The sequence below is a fragment of the Lygodium microphyllum genome, chromosome 14 (genome assembly GCF_053477565.2).
Source record: "Lygodium microphyllum isolate KBCC chromosome 14, Lygodium_microphyllum_v1.1.10, whole genome shotgun sequence".
Lineage (NCBI taxonomy): Eukaryota > Viridiplantae > Streptophyta > Polypodiopsida > Schizaeales > Lygodiaceae > Lygodium > Lygodium microphyllum.
Window position 1 is genome coordinate 107281195 of NC_141148.1, and position 13600 is coordinate 107294794.

Consider the following 13600-nt stretch of genomic DNA (forward strand, 5'->3'; position numbering starts at 1 on the left):
CAAAGAAATGCAGTTGCAAGATGTTTTTGTGCATGCATTTACGTATGTTTTCATCTTGAAAGCTTGCAGTACAATGGGAGCTTCTGAATTAGGTGAATTCACACACACTGAAATAGTGAAAAGGGCAATGGAAAAATAGCCTCACTTACACAAAGGACTAGTTATTATGTATACGAGATGTGGCTTGCTAGCAAAGGCAACCAAGGCATTTGGCACTTTGCCACTTCAAGATACAGCTATATGGAATGCACTGATTGTGCATTATATAGGGTAGGGGCTTGAGGAGGTAGTGCTGAATTGTTATCAGCAGTTGCAATTAGAGGGGACTTCTCCTGATTCTGTAACCTTTGCTTGCATTTTGAAAATTTGTGGCACCCTAGGAACTCTAGACAAGGGCAAAGAAATACATGATGAGATCATTAGAGGACGTCTACTGACTAAAGATATTGTTGTTGGCACAACATTGGTAGATATGTACTCCAAATGTGGGCTACTTGTAGAAGCTCAACAAGTGTTTGATGAACTTCTAGTTCAGAATGTCATTTCATGGACTGCACCAATGGCAAGATACGTCCAACATGGGCATGGTGAGAAAGCACTAAAGTGTTTTGAAAGCATGTAGCATGAGGATCTCTCTCCAAATGCAATCACCTATGTTTGTGTGTTGCAAGCATGTGGCAGCATAGGAGCAGTCAAAAGAGGTAAAGAAATATATGCCAAAGCTGTGAAATGGGACCTCTTAAATGTCCATGGGTATTATATGGAAAAGGATTATGACAAACCCAACTTTGGATCCTGATAAAGTGCTTCTGGCAAATACTCTAATAGACATGTATGGCAAGTGTGGCAATATGAAAGATTCTCAGAAGTCCAGACCTTGTGACATGGAATGCAATAATCACAGGATATGCACGAAAAGGGGCAAGTGCTGAACTGTATTTTTATAACATGCTAATTTTGGAGGGGAAGAGGGTAAAAAAATCAGCCTCTTAGAGCTGCTTTTTGGGGAAGGGAGCAAGCGTGTGTGTTTTGGGGAGGATTCGTTGATCCAAGAGAAAGGGAGATCAGAAGAAAATAGAGGATGACAGACATAGAAGCTAGAGTATTGCGGTATCTGCTAGCAGGAAGGTGGTGTGAACAGCAGCTCTTCCTTGGAAGGATCTCTCGTTGCCTTCTCTAAGCCATAGCTTGCTGAACTGACTAGCCGTCTACAAACGACACACTGTGCTCACAAACGGGCTTGGACTCTAAAAACAGCTTGCATACATCGCATGGGTCAATTGTATAGGTCACAAGTGGTTTTGTCATGATGTCTCTTTATACTCTCATGTCACAAATGGGCTCGCAAATAAGAATGACAAGGCAAGTTTAAGATGGATCTGGGTCTACAGTCCGGAAATGAGATACACTTTACAAGGCCATGAAGGGGAATGTGGTGTGGAGCTTTTTGAACATAACAGTGATATCTTGGCTGTTTAGGTGTTGTGCTTGATATTGCTTTTCCTATTGACAACAAGTTTGTCCGTGGAGCTAGCAGTGATCACAAGCCTTATTTATGGAACATCCTTTCTGGAAGACTCCGATATTTACTAACTGGACACATTGAGATAGTTTATGCAGTGAACATCAGCAAAATTTCAAGTAAAAGAGCTGTCAGTGCAGCTCATGACAGAACCATAAAACTTTGGGATCTTCACAAAAGGCTATGGTATTAATACTATAGTTCGTAACAGTAATTGCAATGCAATCTTGACCTCTAATGCATCTTTGATATGCTTTGGCCACATGGACAGCAACTTGCTTTTGTGGGACACACGGACAGGAAAGCTAGCCAATGAAATTGCAGCACATGCACAAGGAGTAACTTCTGTTTCACTGACACATACTGGTCAAACAGTCTTGACGAGTGGCAGGGATAACCTACATAATTGTTTGATGTACACACTATGGAGATTTGTGCAACATTCAAGGCTCCAGGTCATAGAAAGGAAGTATCAACTAGCCAGTAGTTTTTTTTTTGCAACCTTTGGGACAAGGAATTTCAGAAACAGGGAAGTCCAAACATTGTCATGGCGCTTATGGGGAATAAAACAGATTTGAATGCTTCAAGAGTTGTTGCAATCAAGAAGGCTTCAAGCTGAAGCACTATAATCGTATGACGGCAGTGGACTACTATGATATGTGCACTGATGTCAAAGAGTTGGAGCGAGCATCATGGAGTGTGAACACAACTCTGAATTGTGTTTAGAATTTGTTCCAAGCATTGAGTAGCCGGAGGAATTCAAATTTGGGTAAATAACTTTTGTGAATCAAATTGTTTTTAATTCTTTGAATGTTTGCTTTCTTTCGTGCTTGTGATCTCGAGTAAATAGAGGTTCGGCACTTTCCAGCAATCGAACCACGAGACAAGAATCCTAGACCCATCTCACTGCGCTTGGGACTTCTTGGTCATAGGATCGAAGTTGAAAATTGAAGAAGAGGATGATGCATCAAAGGAGTCTACAAACCCGCTTCTTCTTCTTCGTTTTCTTCCGTGAGGCTACTAACTCCTTGTAGTCCTTCCCACAAATGGCCCTTCTTACCACAATGATAACACTAGGCCTTCAACTTCTTCCTATCACCCCTCTCTAAAGCTAGAAAGGATTCACTAGAACCTCCTTACTAATGAGATGAAAGCCTCCCTTGTAGGCGCAAAGATGCCTCGTGCTCAAGCGGCAGCAAGGACATATGTGTAGAGCCCACAAGTGTAGATGTCTCTGCCTGCAAAGCATTGGCCACTCCAAACTCCGACGGGAGCTTATAGAGTACCCTTTCCACTAGATGTGCCTCTAGAAGGGCAGACTGTGTCAAAGTTGGTCCTGTACTTGTGTAACACGAAGCAAAAATAACTGAATGGTGTCCTTGAGCTCAAAATTCACCTACTAAAGCTGTCCATAAAGGATCACTGCACATATGGTGGAAAGTGTCTCGTACATCTGAAGCTTCGACCATACTTCTAGAGATGTCCTACAGGAGGTGATTGCTGGTAAGACTTTAAAAATGCATTGAAGAATAGCAAAATAAGCACATGCATTGTCCAAATCCCATGTAAGCATAGGTTCCTCATGGTTGTCCTCACTAAAATTGTCGAGAAGAGGAAAAGGACACTGAAGCCGAAGAATAGCTCCACTAACAATGTACCAAATCCACTTCTGCACAAACCAAGCTTTCATCACAGCACTCCATGTAAGATTGTCAGGTCCATGTAGCTTATCATCTGTAGAAGTGCACAGAGGAGCCATCTAGAAAGGAGAAGAGAAGATAGAGAATAGAAGGTAGAAAGAGAGAGAAGACAGCCAACCAAACAGCCCAGACTACACAAAAAGAGAGTTACAATCACAACATTTACAAGCTAACTACAAAGACAACTACAGAAAATTGAAAACAGCCAACAAACACTGTCAGTAAAGAGCAGTTGCCATCGCCCGGCCTCCAAGAGCAAGATATGCAGAAAACACAGCAGTTGCTAATGAAAACACAGAGTGTAAACAGCAGTAAATGCAGGCAACCTGCTGGCAACCTGCATTACATGCAGTAAATAGGTAAACGCAGGCAGCTGGTGCAAAAACGCAGCCTCCAAAGGGGGGCAGACAAGGTGATGGCAGCAGCCAGCAGTTGCCAGGGCAGCAAGGGTGTAGATGGCCTATAATTAGCAGAGTAACATGCAGCAGGAGCCTAGATCCTGCAATCTAATACCATGTTAGAAGTGGTGCAGCAATGGAAGCATAGATAAGTGCTGAAATAAACTGCTGAACACAAGACAAAAGAGAAAGAAAACAAAAGAACACTGCAGAGAAGAGAACTTAGAGGTGTGCTCAGGAAATGGAATCCATATACCGAACATGAGACAGTTGCGTACAACAGTGAGTCACTGGCTGCTGGGCACTCGCATCGGCTCCTCTCTACAATGGAAGTCCACCTAAAGAACGATGATGATTATATGTGTCTAAGGAGGAGGAGGAGGAGCCCAATAAATAAACATAAAATATGCCATATACAGCAGTGCTGGCTGACTGGCACAAAAATGCCATAAATGCCACAAATAACCACAATAAAATGCCTAAAATAATGACAAGTGTGCCTAGCCCATCAGGCACGCATAGATTCAGAAATGAGCTGACAATCCTGCTAACACAAAGAACCTCTCCCAAGGCATGAAAAAGATTCCGAGCTTAGCTAGAAATTTCCCCAAGTGCATTTATTTGGAAGCACTTAAAATTTTAAACATACTATACTGCTACTTACTACAGAACAGTTCAGAAAGCTGAAATCTACTCCTCTTTGTCCTCTTGACTGTTCAGGTCATCCTGGAATGCAAGTCAATGTAAGGTAGCATGCATAAGAAAATGACCGTGAATCCTTTGTCTAAGAAGACGACACTGCCAATACACCCATTATTAGGTATTTGTAAAATAAGCCAGAAACTTTGGAAATGTTGCTCATGTAAAAGTGGGTAGTAGGCATGCAAAAGCAGCCCACCTCTGAAATGTTGTTAGACATAACAGTGAATGGTGTTTGAATGAAATTAAACTGAGTGCATCTTACTCTACTTACCCTAGATAGGTCTTTATTTTTGGTTGTTGCCACAGTTCTTGTGGTGGATTTCTGATCAGCTCTTTGTTGATACCTGCTTCATATTGACAAGGCCTTAGGACCACTTCAACCCCCTTCAAATAAAGACAGAAAACTGTGAATCTGCCTCTTGCACCACTCGCCGCTCCAGCCTTTGCCAGTTAACTGCCCCCAATATCATCAAATGAATCAGACAGCTGCCAGTCCATCTATTCCTTTCCAGATTTTGACAAAAGGCCTTTGCTACTTGTCCGCCTTCAACCTCAGCAGATATAAAGACACACAGCCCCATTTGCCACTTCACCCAGATTATGAACCTGAGCAAATAAACCCATTTCAAAATCTGACCCAAAATAGGTACTGATGCTAAGATAGAGATTATGAACGACTAACACTTTTCATCCTGCAGCAGTAGCTGCTTCAATTAATTATACACTCGTAGAAATAAAGAGTATTCATTGTCTATGCACAGAAAGAGACATCTTAAACATCTAGAAAAAATCAGCACTTAATAGGATAAGTCATACCTGTGTAGTGTATGACATTCCTATAAAACACAGTGGTTTCAGAGTACTCTCTAACTGTGGCTTGTACTGCTGACCATGTACACGTTACAAAGTCAGCTTCACCTTCACATTTGGGAGTTTCCAAAGGGCCTGCTAAAAGTCTCTTCACCTGACTCACAATTTCAAATGTATCACCTGCCTCACTTTAAAGAAAATGTCACAGCACCTTAAGGATTGCCATCTTCTTTGTTGAAATAAGCATGGCAATCTTCAAAAGCCAATTGCCACACATAGCTCAAACAATGTCTGCACAGGTGCTTTGTGCGTGCTCCAGCACGTATTCCCCTTTTAGCCCCTGCCCTTCAGATTCAAGCTATTCCTTTCCACGTCTCCTTTACAAGCCCATTAAATTTTGTGTGAAATTCCTCCTCTTCTCTTGGACTGCCAAGCAGTGCTCAAAGGTTCCCAAGGCTCTGCTTGGATGTTAATTTTCAGATTTCAGTAAGTTATTTCATCCATACATTAGCTTTACCCTTGTGGTGCTTAGACATTGATTTTCCTTGTTTTTGGGATCCCAGCCTGCTTGCACTTGGCTGCTACTTGTGCTCAAGTAAAGACTGCATCTAGAGTTAAAAGTGCCTCTATGTGGACTGCCACTGGTTCCATAGGAACAGATCACCAGGCCTTGGAACAACCAAACCATGTCAAACCATGTCAAGCAATGTGCAACTGCTTGTTTTAAAAAATGGCATGTGGAAATGGACTCGTACCCCCAATTAGCTTGTTCGTTTGGACATCCCATATTGCATACTCCTGTAGAGTATTATGTATTGCGAATTTGGAGATTTTACCTGGCTGACAACAGGAGTGTCATGTCCATGCATCCTTTCTAAACAATTTCCACACATTGAATTCGTTCATTCCCATTTTGGATAGTCTGTTTCCATTTCAAAATGTCATAAAGTTTGTTGATTGTCCTGGGAAAACATTAGGTCAAGTGGCAATTGCCAAATTTAGTGCGGAGAGTCGCAGCTGTGAAGCATGAATTTTTGGGTTCAGCTTGAGATATTCATATGCAGATTGCAAGCCACGCTCTATGTCTCCATGAAGCCTGCAAGAAGCAAGCAAAGTTAACCATGGCACAGTAGTTTGTTCATATGGCATGTGCTTAACTAAGAGCTCTGCTTCATTCAAGTGCCCTGCCAGTCCAAGAAGATCAATCATGCAGACAAAGTGATCAGGCATCTGCATGATACCATAATGCTTGTACATTAAAACAAACAATTTCCAAGCCTCGTCAAGCCACCCCGAATGTCTGCATGCTGTAAGAGCACAAAGGAATGTGATTTCATCAGGCTGAATATTTTTACTTTCCATTTGAGAAAAGAGGTCCAAAGCCTCCTGAGCATGCCCATGCTGCACAAATCCTGCCATCATGGCATTGCAAGTGACAATATTTGGAGTACTTAATTTGTCAAAAAGAAATTTTGACTCGTGTAAACACCCGCACTTATTATAAAAAGTCAAAAGAGCAGTCCCAACCACCAAATCTTGCTCAAAGCCAACTTTACTGGCTGCCACATGAATCTTCTGCCCCTTTTTAAGGGTAGTTAAGCTAGCACATGCATCAAGTGCACATGCATACGAGATCTTGTCTGGTGTAATTTGAACACGGTGCATCTTATGAAACAACTTCAATGCATAACTGCTCATACCATTTTGAATAAAACCAGTAATCATTGTGTTCCAAATGACAACATTCTGGTACAACATTTGGTTAAACACATGAATTGCACTAAGCATTTCGGTACATTTTCCATACATGTTAATTATGGCAGTTCTTATTGCAATATCTTGCTCGTATCCAAGCTTTACAACAGCAGCAAAGATCTTATGCCCCTCATCAACAGCTGCAAGCCCAGCACATGCATCAAGAGCAGCAAGGAAGGTAATTGCATTGGGCCTAATATCCTGGGCCTGCATCTGACAGAAAAAGTCCAATGCCTTCCTAGCATGCCCATTTTGAGCATATGCTCGAATAATAACGTTCCATGCGGCAGCATTTTTGTGCGGCAATTTGTTGAAAACAGCACAACTGTCACAAGTCCGCTCACAATTACTGTAAAGGTCAATAAGTGAAGTTCCAACAACAACATTGCCATCAAAACCGCTCTGGACAATGAAGGTGTGAATGAGATGCCCCTCTTTGAGAGCTAGGAGGCTAGCACATGACTGAATCACACAGGCAATAGATATAGCATCTGGTCTAACACATTCTAATCCCATCTGAAAATAAAGGCTTAAAACTTCTTTGTTGAGCCTATTTTGAGCTAATACTGACATCATTGCATTCCATGTTGCAACATCATGCTTGGAAATCCATTGAAACACTCTCTTTGCATCGCTAATACTACCACACCTGCCGTACATGTGAATAAGGGTGCTACCCACAGCAGTATCTTTCTCACAGCCATTATCAATAATGGCAGAATGAACCCATTGCCCCTGTTGTAAAGCTGTGAGGTTGGCGCAAGCCTTAAGAGCAGGCATGAATGAGATTTTGGTTGGTTCAATGCTTTCAACATGCATTTTACAAAAGAGATCCAGAGCCTCTGTGTATTTCTCATACTCAGTGAGTATACCAATCATGGCATTCCAAAGAGTGATACATTGTTGTCCCAGTTTGTTGAACAAGCTCCTTGCATCATGAAGACACCCACACCTGCCAAACATAGCAATCAGGGCAGTTCTTACAGCAACATCCTTATCATAACCAAAGCCAAAGATACCATCACAAATATATTGTCCCACTACTAATGAATTCAGATTGGCACAAGCAGAGGCAGCAGCAACAAATGTTGCCTTGCTTGGCATGATTCCTTCGAGCTGCATTTGATGAAACAACTCCAAAGCCTTTGAGCCTTGTCCACTCTGAGCAAGGCCTGCAATCATTGCATTCCATGCAACCGCATCCCGATCAGGTATGTTCTCAAACACACTAACTGAGCTCTGCAAACAACCACACTTACTATACATAGAAATCAGTGCAGTTCCTATGATAATATCATGTTCGCATTCATTGCTAACAATCATGTAGTGCAAATCATACCCCTCTTCAAGTGCCAATACATCAGCACAGACATCAAGAACACACAAAACAGTGACTGTATCTGGTGAAATATCATCACTTTCACATTGTAACCTGTGGAAAAGATCAAATGCCTTTTTCCCTTGCCCATGCTTGGCAAAGACTGCAATCATGGAATTCCAAGAGATGATATCCCGACATGGCATGTTGTTAAATACCATCCAAGCTTTGTCAAGGAAACCATTGTCGGTGTAAGCCTTGATAAGTATGTTCCATGAGTACAGGTTGGGCTCGGAAATGGCATCAAAGGAAGCGAGTGCGGCAGCGATGGTGCCACAGCTACTGTAACTTTCAACAAGGCAATTGCCCAGGAAGGTGTTGAGGTCATATCCCTGCTTGGCAATATGAGCATGCACTCTTCTGATGTCCCAAAATGATCTGGCTTTACCGTAGCGTTTCAGGAGGGAAGACCAGTAGCCCAAGTCTGGTTTGTCTACAAGAAGTTCGTCAAAGCCAACTCCCCCTGTGTGTGTGATGGAGGGGCAGATGCAGAGCTTTGCTTTTTTTGCAGGATCCTCTTGTTTGGGCTTCTGGATAGTGAGCTGCAAATCATCCAACGGTTCCCCGAGCGCGCCGTATCCGAAGATCTGCGGTGCCTGATGATGATGATCGTAAGGAGGGATGGGCTGCTTCAGAGCCCCGCCTCTTCTCATGGGATGATGAAGGAGATCGTTTTATCGCCCGCATCAGCAAAATTTACCCAGCTAAAATCAAGCGAAAACAGTTGGAGAAGCAGTTCTGCTCCTGCATTCTCATCAGCATTTTGGAAAAGCCAAAAAGCTCATACAACTGGGTAAATTTCATAATACGTGAAGGCCCAGGACACGCGCAGGTTTATTTAATTTGCACAGGTCGCCATCCACAGAGGAACTTCTGAAAGTCAAAAGAGCACTATCTTTACTTGCTTATATGGCATGACTGTGTTGGTCGGGGGCTAGGCTATGCTCTCTTCTCCATTAATGGATTTGCTTACCTTTGATGACCTAACTACGTTGGTTGGTCGGGCTAGGCTATCCTCTCTTCTCCATTAATGGGTTTGCTTACCTTTGATGACCTGACTACGTTGGTCGGGCTAGGCTATGCTCTCTTCTCTATTAATGGATTTGCTTACCTTTGATGACCTAACTACGTTGGTTGGTTGGGCTAGGCTATGCTCTCTCCTCCATTAATGGATTTGCTTATCTTTGATGGCCTGCCATGTGATGATCCACCATTCTTTTGCTTGTGCAGTTGTTGCACTTTGTTTTGGCTAGTGTCCCATGCAAATCCAATTGACTTGTGGTGTGGTTGTGCTCTAATAATAGACAAAAACACATACCCAACAATGTTTAGAGCAGCTCTCTTAAGACATCTGTGTGGGGTTGCATGAGAAGCTCTACCCATATGGGCATTGTGAGAGATCTGAAAACTTGCTAAAATGGCATCATGTTAAACAAATTCATAGAAGAAAAGACATGCATGGCATGCAAAGTGTTAATTTTGGAGAGTTACGCTTGAATTTTTTTGAATTGTCTCACATATAATACCATACTTCGGCTTATATTGGTGTATCTAGTTTGGTGATAGTAGTTTTTCAAGTGAGCTACAAACTTCAAAGTTTGATGCAGTCAATAAACAAGACTTCAATGATTAGCTTTAGGAATCTCAATATTAATATTGTTGATTTTTTAAATGTTGTTAGGTAGGTCATTGTACTTTGAGCATGTTGGACACTTGTAGTTACACTAAGCAAAACTTATGGGTGTTCATTGTGGTGAAGGCATGTTGTCTTGATAGCTCACCATGTTGTGTAGTACAAAAAGTTTGTTTTGTGCTTTCGGTTCATTCATGAGCTCAAGAGGTTGTACCTCATTATGATATCAAAACATTTCCATGAATGCCTCCTTGAAAATAACACAAATGCTTTTAACTAGTTGTACAGCCTTTCCATCATTGCCTCATATCACATTACAACTAGAAGTTGTAAGCCAACACATCTACATTGGTACTACTTACGAGCTAGTCCTTTGTTGAATCATTGGCCCCTATTAGTGGTAGGTTATCTAGCAATGACCTCCTTTTAAGCATCCCAAGCATGATGTCATTTGAAGTTGTAGTGACATGAATTGATATATTAATAACATCTACAAGTAATTGTGATGTTTGTTTCAAGTTAAAAGGAATAAATTGACATGAATTGATATAGCAATAATATCAAGTAATTGAGCTATTCATTTGAAGTTAAAATGCATCAATTCACATGAATTAATATATCAATAACATCAAGTGATTGTGATATTCATTTAAAAGGCATTGTATGTACTTTGTATATGAATGATGTACAATGATCAATTTTCATTATCGATGCATTATGGAGAAGTATCCCACCTTATATACACATTACAATAATCAACAACATCAAACAATTGTCCATATTATATTATTTTACTTTGTAGGTTCAACTTGAACCTCTAGAGTGATTCTAAACCTATAAAGGGTCCCCAAGCCAATTTTGAATTTTCCCTCTTAACTATTATGGCAATCATTCCCCCCCCCCCCCCCTCTCTCTCTCTCTCTCTCTCTCTCTCTCTCTCTCTCTCTCTCTCTCTCTCTCTCTCTCTCTCTCTCTCTCTCTCTCTCTCTCTCTCTCTCTCTCTCTCTCTCTCTCTCTCTCTCTCTCTCAAGCAAGTAGTAGAGATCAGAACTAGCAAGACGAGTCAGTAAGCAATAGCGAGAAGTTGTCTATCTATACTATATTATCTTAGTTGTAAGTTCGATGATCATTGAACCCTTAGAGTGATTCCGAATCTATAAAGGGTCCCCAAGCCAAATTTGAAATTTCCCTCTCAGCTATTATGCCAATTGTCTGTCCTCCCTCCCTCCCTCCCTCCCTCCCTCCCTCCCTCCCTCCCTCCCTCCCTCCCTCCCTCTCTCTCTCTCTCTCTCTCTCTCTCTCTCTCTCTCTCTCTCTCTCTCTCTCTCTCTCTCTCTCTCTCTCTCTCTCTCTCTCTCTCTCTCTCTCTCTCTCTCGCTCGCTAAGCAAGCAAGTAGTAGTGATCAAAACTAGCACGAAATGAAAGTATGTGATAGCGAGAAGTTGGCACAGGCAGTGAGTAAATGCGAGGAGAGCATGATGGCATGGGTTGCACTGAGCAAGGGCAGAGGCTAGCAAGAGGAGCCAAGTGCCAAGTTTGAAGACATTATAGTTTTGCAAGTGGGCAAGCACACAGGGGGAAGGGGGGAAGAGAGAGAGAGAGAGAGAGAGAGAGAGAGAGAGAGAGAGAGAGAGAGAGGCATGGAGCCACTGGGCAAATAAGAGCCCATGAAACTAGTGGGCATGGGTGACTGCAGGGTAGCCAAGTAGGCAACTAGGTGAGCATGCATGGAGGGCAAGCACATCAACTGTGTAGGCAAGCAAACCCATGGAGGAATGGGGGAGTAGCAACAAGTGGTAGCAAGTAGGTAGCCAATCAACTGGAGATGTGTGTGTGTGTGTGTGTGTGTGTGTGTGTGTGTGTGTGTGTGTGTGTGTGTGTGTGTGTGTGTGTGTGTGTGTGTGTGTGTGTGTGTGTGTGTGTGTGTGTGTGTGTGTGTGTGTGTGTGTGTGTGTGTGTGTGTGTGTGTGTGTGTGTGTGTGTGTGTGTGTGTGTGTGCACGCCCAAACGTGTGCGCACGTGCGTGCACGTGTGCGCATGCATGCAAATGCTGCATTTTTTAATGTCTACATTTTCATTAACAACATGTGCATGTGTGCGTGCATGTGTGTGTGTGTGTGTGTGTGTGTGTGTGTGTGTGTGTGTGTGTGTGTGTGTGTGTGTGTGTGTGTGTGCACATGTGCACGTGTGTGCATGCATGCAAATCTTGCATTTTTAATGTCTACATTTTCATTAATAGCATGTGCATGCATGCGTGCGTGTGCGTGTGTGTGTGTGTGTGTGGTAGCAAAGTGTAATGGTGGCAGGATGCATCACAATGGGCAATAGGAATGCCAATAGGCCACCAATGGGCAAGGTAGCAATGGCTTGAGAGGGTGTTGATAGGGCAACTGGCCTCCAATAGGTGGGCAAAGCAGCTGTCGTTAGAGAGGGCGTTGACAAGGCAATCATAGTTAGATAATGAGTAGGGAACCGGATGGAGGTAGAGAGAGAGAAAGAAAGAAAGAAAGAAAGTTATATTAATGTCTATAAAAGGCCAAATCAGCCTATGAGACCAAAATGTTACATCTGAAAACTTAGAGAAATTCCCCATGTCTGAAAATAGTTGACATTTAATGCTATGACTATCTAAATGGAAAATAAACAATGATCAATACATAGTTGATGAGTACAAAATGATGTCTAGGCCAGATAAAAAGTGGAATTGCTCAAGAAGTACTCTCATCTCAGGATATCTCTCATGGGTCTCTGTCTAGCATAGAGAGAGAGAGAGAGAGAGAGAGAGAGAGAGAGAGAGAGAGAGAGAGAGAATGAAATAATGAAGACAAAAGAGAGATTGAAATAAGAGGCCTCTCATGCACGCACCATGTCATTTGAGAATTTTATACTGCCAAACTCTACCTGCACGTCTGCACAAGACTAACTCAATCAGTCACTTTTTAGCCAAAAAAACTTTTTAAAATTAGGAGGCTGACTATAGCAGGTTGAGGAAATTGCAATGAGGTTTTCAAGATGAGGAACCACTTATAGGAAGTTGATAGGTGACACGGTTGGGCAAACTTTGTCAAAATTGATGAAGTTTGAAATCATAAGCTTTATTATGAAAATGGTGGAGATTTGGTCATAGAGCTGAGTACAAACACTCAAACTACACCGGTTAAATCCAAAGTTGGTCTCATGTGAAAGGCACGCGCGCGCGCGCACACACACACACACAGAGAAGAGAAATGAAATGAGGAAGAGAAAAGAGGGAATGAAATAAAGAAGAGCAAAGAGAGAAATAGAGAGAGAATGAAATAAAAGGGGAGAGAAAGAGAGAGAGAGAGAGAGAGAGAGAGAGAGAGAGAGAGAGAGTGTGTGTGTGTGTGTGTGTGTTGTGTGTGTGAAATAAACGAAGAGAGAGGAGGAGGGACACACACACACACACGTGTACACACAGTGAGCGTAGTTTGTCGGCCTCCTCGTTAGAGATGAGTTGCTTGCGTTCATGTAGGAGCTTGTCATAGTTCTCATTAAGATATTCTTGCTCTTCCTAGGATAGCGGATATGGCAAGTATTCCTCAAGCTGCTCCCTAGGGAATGTGCCCATGTCTACAAGGATATAGACACGTGCGAATAATTTGAGTTTAGCCTCCCAACTCAGTCAAGCACTCTGTGACACTTCTATGTTCTATGAAGGCTTGCTCGGTTGCTATCTCATG

General features: G+C 42.3%; 1 protein-coding gene across 1 annotated transcript; it reads right to left on the reverse strand.

Annotated features, from left to right (window-relative positions):
* Nucleotides 1-4464: 4464 nt before the first annotated feature.
* LOC148025955 (pentatricopeptide repeat-containing protein At2g03380, mitochondrial-like) lies at nt 4465-9059 on the reverse strand. Its single transcript, XM_087693201.1, has 2 exons — nt 5139-9059; nt 4465-4928 (listed from the first exon to the last, which is right to left on the reverse strand). The coding sequence occupies exon 1, from the start codon at nt 8916-8918 to the stop codon at nt 6111-6113; it is 2808 nt and encodes a 935-aa protein (XP_087549327.1). The 5' UTR covers nt 8919-9059; the 3' UTR covers nt 4465-4928; nt 5139-6110.
* Nucleotides 9060-13600: the final 4541 nt, after the last annotated feature.

Coding starts and splice junctions, on each gene's coding strand:
- LOC148025955 (XM_087693201.1), bottom strand. CDS start 8,918: ATGAGAAGAGGCGGGGCTCTGAAGCAGCCCATCCCTCCTTACGATCAT.